Source organism: Uranotaenia lowii, chromosome 3, assembly GCF_029784155.1.
Source record: "Uranotaenia lowii strain MFRU-FL chromosome 3, ASM2978415v1, whole genome shotgun sequence".
NCBI classification, from domain to species: domain Eukaryota; kingdom Metazoa; phylum Arthropoda; class Insecta; order Diptera; family Culicidae; genus Uranotaenia; species Uranotaenia lowii.
In genome coordinates, this window is record NC_073693.1 from 318,084,732 (window position 1) to 318,094,063 (window position 9,332).

General features: G+C 28.7%; 2 protein-coding genes across 2 annotated transcripts; both read right to left on the reverse strand.

The window, feature by feature from the left end:
- Nucleotides 1–5,447: 5,447 nt before the first annotated feature.
- LOC129751881 (chymotrypsin-elastase inhibitor ixodidin-like) lies at nt 5,448–5,874 on the reverse strand. Its single transcript, XM_055747639.1, has 2 exons — nt 5,781–5,874; nt 5,448–5,716 (listed from the first exon to the last, which is right to left on the reverse strand). Exons 1-2 carry the CDS (start codon nt 5,854–5,856, stop codon nt 5,517–5,519), a joined length of 276 nt encoding a protein of 91 aa, XP_055603614.1. The 5' UTR covers nt 5,857–5,874; the 3' UTR covers nt 5,448–5,516.
- Nucleotides 5,875–7,633: 1,759 nt separating this feature from the next.
- Nucleotides 7,634–7,977, reverse strand: LOC129753770 (chymotrypsin-elastase inhibitor ixodidin-like). Its single transcript, XM_055749617.1, has 2 exons — nt 7,902–7,977; nt 7,634–7,834 (listed from the first exon to the last, which is right to left on the reverse strand). Exons 1-2 carry the CDS (start codon nt 7,975–7,977, stop codon nt 7,647–7,649), a joined length of 264 nt encoding a protein of 87 aa, XP_055605592.1. The 3' UTR covers nt 7,634–7,646.
- Between the last annotated feature and the right edge of the window lie 1,355 nt (nt 7,978–9,332).

The following is a 9,332-nucleotide window of genomic DNA, read 5'->3' on the forward strand; positions in this document are numbered from 1 at the left end:
TTTTTGTCATTTTTGTCATTTTTGTCATTTTTGTCATTTTTGTCATTTTTGTCATTTTTATCATTTTTGTCATTTTTGTCATTTTTGTCATTTTTGTCATTTTTGTCATTTTTGTCATTTTTGTCATTTTTGTCATTTTTGTCTTTTTTGTCATTTTTGTCATTTTTGTTAGTTTTGTCATTTTTGTCATTTTTGTCATTTTTGTCATTTTTGTCATTTTTGTCATTTTTGTCATTTTTTTCATTTTTGTCATTTTTGTCACTTTTGTCATTTTTGTCATTTTTGTCATTTTTTTCATTTTTGTCATTTTTGTCATTTTTGTCATTTTTGTCATTTTTGTCATTTTTATCATTTTTATCATTTTTGTCATTTTTGTCATTTTTGTCATTTTTGTCATTTTTGTCATTTTTGTCATTTTTGTCATTTTTGTCATTTTTGTCATTTTTGTCATTTTTGTCATTTTTGTCATTTTTGTCATTTTTGTCATTTTTGTCATTTTTGTCATTTTTGTCATTTTTGTCATTTTTGTCATTTTTGTCATTTTTGTCATTTTTGTCATTTTTGTCATTTTTGTCATTTTTGTCATTTTTGTCATTTTTGTCATTTTTGTCATTTTTGTCATTTTTGTCATTTTTGTCATTTTTGTCATTTTTGTCATTTTTGTCATTTTTGTCATTTTTGTCATTTTTGTCATTTTTGTCATTTTTGTCATTTTTGTCATTTTTGTCATTTTTGTCATTTTTGTCATTTTTCTCATTTTTGTCATTTTTGTCATTTTTGTCATTTTTGTCATTTTTGTCATTTTTGTCATTTTTGTCATTTTTGTCATTTTTGTCATTTTTGTCATTTTTGTCATTTTTGTCATTTTTGTCATTTTTGTCATTTTTGTCATTTTTGTCATTTTTGTCATTTTTGTCATTTTTGTCATTTTTGTCATTTTTGTCATTTTTGTCATTTTTGTCATTTTTGTCATTTTTGTCATTTTTGTCATTTTTGTCATTTTTGTCATTTTTGTCATTTTTGTCATTTTTGTCATTTTTGTCATTTTTGTCATTTTTGTCATTTTTGTCATTTTTGTCATTTTTGTCATTTTTGTCATTTTTGTCATTTTTGTCATTTTTGTCATTTTTGTCATTTTTGTCATTTTTGTCATTTTTGTTATTTTTGTCATTTTTGTCATTTTTGTAATTTTTGTCATTTTTGTAATTTTTGTAATTTTTGTCATTTTTGTCATTTTTGTCATTTTTGTCATTTTTGTCATTTTTGTCATTTTTGTCATTTTTGTCATTTTTGTCATTTTTGTCATTTTTGTCATTTTTGTCATTTTTGTCATTTTTGTCATTTTTGTCATTTTTGTCATTTTTGTCATTTTTGTCATTTTTGTCATTTTTGTCATTTTTGTCATTTTTGTCATTTTTGTCATTTTTGTCATTTTTGTCATTTTTGTCATTTTTGTCATTTTTGTCATTTTTGTCATTTTTGTCATTTTTGTCATTTTTGTCATTTTTGTCATTTTTGTCATTTTTGTCATTTTTGTCATTTTTGTCATTTTTGTCATTTTTGTCATTTTTGTCATTTTTGTCATTTTTGTCATTTTTGTCATTTTTGTCATTTTTGTCATTTTTGTCATTTTTGTCATTTTTGTCATTTTTGTCATTTTTGTCATTTTTGTCATTTTTGTCATTTTTGTCATTTTTGTCATTTTTGTCATTTTCATTTTTGTCATTTTTGTCATTTTTGTCATTTTTGTCATTTTTGTCATTTTTGTCATTTTTGTCATTTTTTGTCATTTTTGTCATTTTTGTCATTTTTGTCATTTTTGTCATTTTTGTCATTTTTGTCATTTTTGTCATTTTTGTCATTTTTGTCATTTTTGTCATTTTTGTCATTTTTGTCATTTTTGTCATTTTTGTCATTTTTGTCATTTTTGTCATTTTTGTCATTTTTGTCATTTTTGTCATTTTTGTCATTTTTGTCATTTTTGTCATTTTTGTCATTTTTGTCATTTTTGTCATTTTTGTCATTTTTGTCATTTTTGTCATTTTTGTCATTTTTGTCATTTTTGTCATTTTTGTCATTTTTGTCATTTTTGTCATTTTTGTCATTTTTGTCATTTTTGTCATTTTTGTCATTTTTGTCATTTTTGTCATTTTTGTCATTTTTGTCATTTTTGTCATTTTTGTCATTTTTGTCATTTTTGTCATTTTTGTCATTTTTGTCATTTTTGTCATTTTTGTCATTTTTGTCATTTTTGTCATTTTTGTAATTTTTGTCATTTTTGTCATTTTTGTCATTTTTGTCATTTTTGTCATTTTTGTCATTTTTGTCATTTTTGTCATTTTTGTCATTTTTGTCATTTTTGTCATTTTTGTCATTTTTGTCATTTTTGTCATTTTTGTCATTTTTGTCATTTTTGTCATTTTTGTCATTTTTGTCATTTTTGTCATTTTTGTCATTTTTGTCATTTTTGTCATTTTTGTCATTTTTGTCATTTTTGTCATTTTTGTCATTTTTGTCATTTTTGTCATTTTTGTCATTTTTGTCATTTTTGTCATTTTTGTCATTTTTGTCATTTTTGTCATTTTTGTCATTTTTGTCATTTTTGTCATTTTTGTCATTTTTGTCATTTTTGTCATTTTTGTCATTTTTGTCATTTTTGTCATTTTTGTCATTTTTGTCATTTTTGTCATTTTTGCCATTTTTGCCATTTTTGTCATTTTTGTCATTTTTGTCATTTTTGTCATTTTTGTCATTTTTGTCATTTTTGTCATTTTTGTCATTTTTGTCATTTTTGTCATTTTTGTCATTTTTGTCATTTTTGTCATTTTTGTCATTTTTGTCATTTTTGTCATTTTTGTCATTTTTGTCATTTTTGTCATTTTTGTCATTTTTGTCATTTTTGTCATTTTTGTCATTTTTGTCGTTTTTGTCATTTTTGTCATTTTTGTCATAATTGTCATTTTTGTCATTTTTGACATTTTTGACATTTTTGACATTTTTGTCATTTTTGACATTTTTGTCATTTTTGTCATATTTGTCATTTTTCTCATTTTTGTCATTTTGACATTTTTGACATTTTTGTCATTTTTGTCATTTTTGTCATTTTTGTGATTTTTGTCATTTTTGTCATTTTTGTCATTTTTGTCATTTTTCTCATTTTTGTCATTTTTGTATCTCGGAAAAATAAATTATCTAGATCATGATAATATGTATGAAAATATAACTTTTAGTGAATATGTTAAAAATCAGTCATTCAATTCCAACCAATCTCATATACGATTCACTTTCTTCAACAGTTATGCTTGTCTTATAAAAAAAAGATTTGATTGTTTTTTTTCGAAATACTTTTATATTAAAAGACCATTTTTATTTCATCTGTTTTCAACACTAGAAAACCCCTAAACAAACTTGCATAATTTTTCCGAAATGCAGGCTCCATCGACGATTTTTCGAACGTATCCTTTCTCGCAGATGCAACCTTTTAGGCAAATTTTCGTACAGGGAACCGGTACGAATGGAATGCCACACACCTTTTCATAGCATGGTCCACATTGCACGAATGCTTCGTGTGATCGACAATCACCTAGGTTTTATTGCAAAACAACAAAATGTTTAATAAGATGAAATATTTAAATACTTTAAAACTCACGAGCACTGTTTACTTTCCGGGCAGTCGATATCTGTGAAACTATCAAGCAAACAACAACCAAAAGGATTAGTTTCATGGTGCTACCGTTTTTTCCTGGTGTTTTGTAGTCAACAAAGCTAAGCTAAGCTACCGTTTTTTCCTGGTGTTTCTCTCACGGAGAATTCTTTTGAACTAGAAATAGCTCAGAGACACATCGCCTTCGAAACATTCAAGGCAATGTTTAACCAATTGGATGAATGAATATTTACAGGGAATGCATTATTTGAATATTAATTTGGAAATACTACGTCTCGAACAGGGAAACCCACATACACCGTTGCTTAGAGTAATTGCAAAGTTCGGTTTGTCCCGCAGTGCAATCGCCTACAAATGCATGTAATTTAAAAAAGACCAAACCTACTTGTTAAAATCGAGTTTTTTTTCTATTAATTTGTGCAAGGATGTATAGCATTATTGCGTTCTAGGTTGATCATCTATAATTATCGATGGTTGAAACAGTTAACATGTTTATAAATGAAGTTTACAGCAATATTCTAGTTTTTTCCTGTCTTCAGGGAATTCAATAAGTTCGAACACATGTTTAACATGCTATTGTGTTGAAGGCGTATGTAAATGAGTAAATCAAATATTTTTAGAGTAATTTTGTACTATCGTCGGATCATATCGTGTGTATCAAATTTGTTCATCAGTATAGTAAGCAGGTCATTTCTGAAATTCTGTTCTTCTTAATTTGAACTCTGTTGAAAAATTTTAAATTCCTGAACAAAGCACAAATAAAGTTTTTATCAATTAACAACATTCATTGCGATAAATCTTGATTTTATGGAAGAAAAAACCAATAATACATGGATTAGTATGTTTTCCATACCAAACCTCTTTTTCTACCCGTTACCATTTTCGATTGCGTTCATCGATTTTAACAAAACTTGGCCTGGTACTAGACCAAACATTTTTACAACTTTCAACCAAGTTTCAAGATATTTCAATGAAAATTGTCAAAGATACAACAAATTAAGTGAAGCAACCCCAATTTTCCCTTTTTTACGAGAATAGCTGTATCTTTGTTTCCAATCATAGTAAAGACTTCAAATTTTGTTTTTACCGTTAGTGGGATAGTTGAACTAAATTGTGTGAAAATTTCATGAAAAAATATCAACCGTGAGAGAAATGACAGCTTGTCAAAGTTGGAAGTGGGTGCATGAAGATGCGATTTCATTCTTTTTTGAACGCAACTGTATATACAACAATAACAATGATTTGGAAAAAGGGTGGTCCACAGTATCCATTACAGATGGCGCACGTGGCGCCCAAAAATTGAAGTCGATGAACTTCTTCATTGGACTCTATCTCAAAAACTACTTGATAGAACATCACAAACATATGCTCATTTTAACATTACATTACTAAGTAGCTTCACCAAAAATTTCATCAATTTCCATCAATGCATTCAAAAGTTATTCACAAAACAAACAAACAAAGTGTTACATTTTTTTCGAACACACTCCTTATATAATAAGACTCTGACTTTGAGTGGACAATATTTGGTTTTGAATTGCTTAGTGCCCAGACCTCGACTTTGGATGACAAGAACTTAACTCTGATTGACAAGACTCCGGCTCTGGTTGACCTTGCTTGGAATCCACCTGACCGCACCACAGCTTTAAATTGCTTGCATCTGGGTTCAAATTTCCCTTTTTGAATTTTTAGAGACTGTTCATTCGACATTCATTTTTGTGGTATTAAATTTTCAAAAAACTTTATTCGGATATCTTACATTTATTTAAATATATTTAAGTTTCCTCTCACAAATCAATCACGCTGAAGAACATTTTTTTTATTCTTCAGCTGAATTCCCATGATTTTTTAACTAACCGTTGATCACAGGATTCGCCAAGCATTTTTTGATCGTAATGCAAGCTCCATCTGCCTTCCGGCGGATGTAGCCCTGATCGCAGTAACATCCCTTCAGACAAACGGCAGGGCAAACCCGCGGAATATCGGGCACCCCGCAAACTTTCTCAATGCATGATCCACATGTTGTAAAGGATTCGTGAGCCCAACAATCACCTAAAACAAAAAAAAACGATTTAATAAGTTGACTTGAATTGATCTTCTGAACTTTTGAACTAACGTTTGCTATAAGCTTTTCGAGCGGTTATAAGCTGCAGCACTGCCAAGGTGGCAAAAATCAATATGGGAAGCTTCATCACTGTGATTTGCTGTAGGGCTCAACGTTCTTTGAGGCATTCTACGAAATGAACGTTGTTTTTAAACATTCTGGACATCTGTGCAAACATCAATAAACAGTTTGTACAGATGTTTTATTTGAGATCAGTATTTGTGAAGAAGCAATTTCTCCCAAAAAATATTTTCAAGGTAAAAAGAAATTAATAAAGAAAAATAAGAAAGTGAGTAAGTAAGTAAATGAGTAAGTAAGCAAGTAAGTGAGTAAGTAAGTAAGTAAGTGAATAAGTAAGAAAGTATTTAAGTAAGTAAGTAAGTAAGTTAGTAAGTAAGAAAGTAAGTAAGTAAGTAAGTAAGTAAGTAAGTAAGTAAGTGAGTAAGTAAGTAAGTAAGTAAGTAAGTAAGTAAGTAAGTAAGTAAGTAAGTAAGTAAGTAAGTAAGTAAGTAAGTAAGTAAGTAAGTAAGTAAGTAAGTAAGTAAGTAAGTAAGTAAGTAAGTAAGTAAGTAAGTAAGTAAGTAAGTAAGTAAGTAAGTAAGTAAGTAAGTAAGTAAGTAAGTAAGTAAGTAAGTAAGTAAGTAAGTAAGTAAGTAAGTAAGTAAGTAAGTAAGTAAGTAAGTAAGTAAGTAAGTAAGTAAGTAAGTAAGTAAGTAAGTAAGTAAGTAAGTAAGTAAGTAAGTAAGTAAGTAAGTAAGTAAGTAAGTAAGTAAGTAAGTAAGTAAGTAAGTAAGTAAGTAAGTAAGTAAGTAAGTAAGTAAGTAAGTAAGTAAGTAAGTAAGTAAGTAAGTAAGTAAGTAAGTAAGTAAGTAAGTAAGTAAGTAAGTAAGTAAGTAAGTAAGTAAGTAAGTAAGTAAGTAAGTAAGTAAGTAAGTAAGTAAGTAAGTAAGTAAGTAAGTAAGTAAGTAAGTAAGTAAGTAAGTAAGTAAGTAAGTAAGTAAGTAAGTAAGTAAGTAAGTAAGTAAGTAAGTGAGCAAAAGTAAAAGTCAAACACATTTTCTATCAAAATAAAAACTGAGTTTTAAACTTGATGATTTTTATTTGAAAAACACTTTGGAACAAGAAATAATGTTCATTTTTCAAAATTTTATCTTATTCAAATTGATTGAAATTTCATTTTCATTAAACCCTATCAAATTTTTTTTTGATCATCTTTTTCCCCATGGCTAAACATTTTTTCTCTTTGATACAGACTCCGTTGGGCTTCTTACGAATGTATCCAGCATTGCAGTAGCATCCCTTAATACAAACATCCGGACAGACCCTAGGGATGTCCGGAACTCCACAGACCCTCTCATAGCATGATCCACAGCTGGTGAAAGTTTCGTTCTTCCGGCAGTCAACTGAAAAATGATAAATATATCGAGTTTTATAAGTTGAATAAATCACTGTCGATTTTCAACTCACGTTGACTGTTCGCTTTGCGAGCGGCTGTTAATTGAAGCACTGCCAATGTGGCGAAAATCACCAAAAGAAGCTTCATGATGGAATGTTTAAGATGTGCAACAAACACTTCAATGAGATATATTTTGAAAGTCCAGTGCTTAAATATTGAAACCAAATGGCATCGAAGTAGATGAATCGTTTATTCAACTGGTTGAGTGTTATTCAATTTATTATTATTTTCGATTTTTAAAAACGAAGCTGTTTTGAATCACTGTTCAAATAATAAACAACTGTTTTGAAATCTGGCTTTCACTTACTAACTCAAGAAATTTATCAAAAATTTAATTAGTAATGTTAAATGATAATCTGAAAGAAAAACTTGGAATTTTGTTTTATTTTTCTTTAAAGGACTCAAATTTTACAACCAATCATTTAACCAATAACCAAACAACGTTTTTCGGTAATACAGGCTCCATTGGGTTGCTTCCGAATGTATCCGGCATCGCAAAAGCATCCCTTGAAACACATTTCGGGACAAGCGATCGGAAAGTCCGAAACTCCACAAACCCTCTCGTAGCATGTTCCGCAGGTGGAAAAGGATTCGTTTGGGCGACAGTCAACTAGATTTATAAGGATCACGATCAATTAATATAAAATTGAACTTTGATGGAAAGATTATCAACTTACGTTCACTGTTTGCTTTACGAGCAGCTATTATTTGTAGAACAGCCAAACTGGCAAAAATCACCAAAATAATCTTCATTTTGTAATTATTGTTTTTAAAGTAAATACAATTTTTGAAGTATCCTGGAAATGTTGACTGCTTAAATAGCGAAATTGAAGAAACCTGGCAAGCGATGTTATTTATTCAGATGGTTGAATGTTATTGAACTGATTGCCTCATTCATTTATTTATGGAACTGAAACGATACTGAACCATTGTTCAAATATTCAACAAATGGCTTTCACTTATATAACAAATTTTTCTTCTTTTTGTATTACTTGAAGGGTGAAATAATTATTCAAACATTGTATTTCAATTGAAATTCGGGATTTTATAGCCTGGTTTCAAAATGAAGTGAATACAAATAAAAAATTAGAGAAAAACGATTACTTTATTAATTATAAACTTTTTATCGGTGTCTTGAGTTTTGTCTTGAGTTTAAAAAAACTAAATGCATACAGAGCAGTTTTGAAGCCGAATATCCTTAGTCAGTTTTATTGCTGACCTTTGAATTTTTGGGTGGCATTCAATGCAAGGGAAAAATTTCATTATCGAAATTTAGAAAACGAAATTATTTTAGATTGCTCAGAAAAACTGACCTGTGCAAAATTTCAGCTCAAACGATTTTCAATGCTCGAAATTCGTCAAAGCACAGACTCAATAAATTCGGGAAAGTTAAAATATCAATTCGGATGCCAAAATAAGATCAGGTGTCTTCTCGAAAAAATATTTTTAGAGAAAATAGACTTTTGGGAGCTAAGCCGTTTAAAAACAATCGCAAGATTTCTATAGAATATTTATGTAATGGCCTCTAAAATAAATTATGGGGGAGTGGGTAATCATAGGACTTTTTTTTTCTATGCTTCATAACTTCTTTATCATAAAAAATAAAATGAATGAAATAAATGGTTACGTTTTTAACATTTGAAACGTATCATAAGGGAATTGTTTTAAATTTTGTAAAAGTAATTTTCCTCAAGTTCTGACAGTTTAGAAAACTAGCTTTATTTTTTGGATTTTGAAATGGTGGGGAATCGTGGGCCACCAAATCCAAATTGACCAAAAAACATGCAAAGGTTTTGAACTAACCCAAAACTGCTAATTCATAATTCATTTCGTTATTTTAAAGTAGTTTCAGATGATGAAATTAAAATGAGAGTGGTGTATGATAGAAAAGTTTCAAAATCCAGACTTGCGAACGTTTCGTCAAAATTCCTTATAAAGGATGGACAACATATTTTCCATAACTCTTCATTTAGCATAAGAAAACTTTACAGATAGGAAAAACGTATGTTATGTTCTGAAATTGTATAAAAACATAACAATATGGGGGCCCAAGATACCCTACAAAATGTGGCCCACGATTCCTCACAAACTATGATTTGCAAATTGAT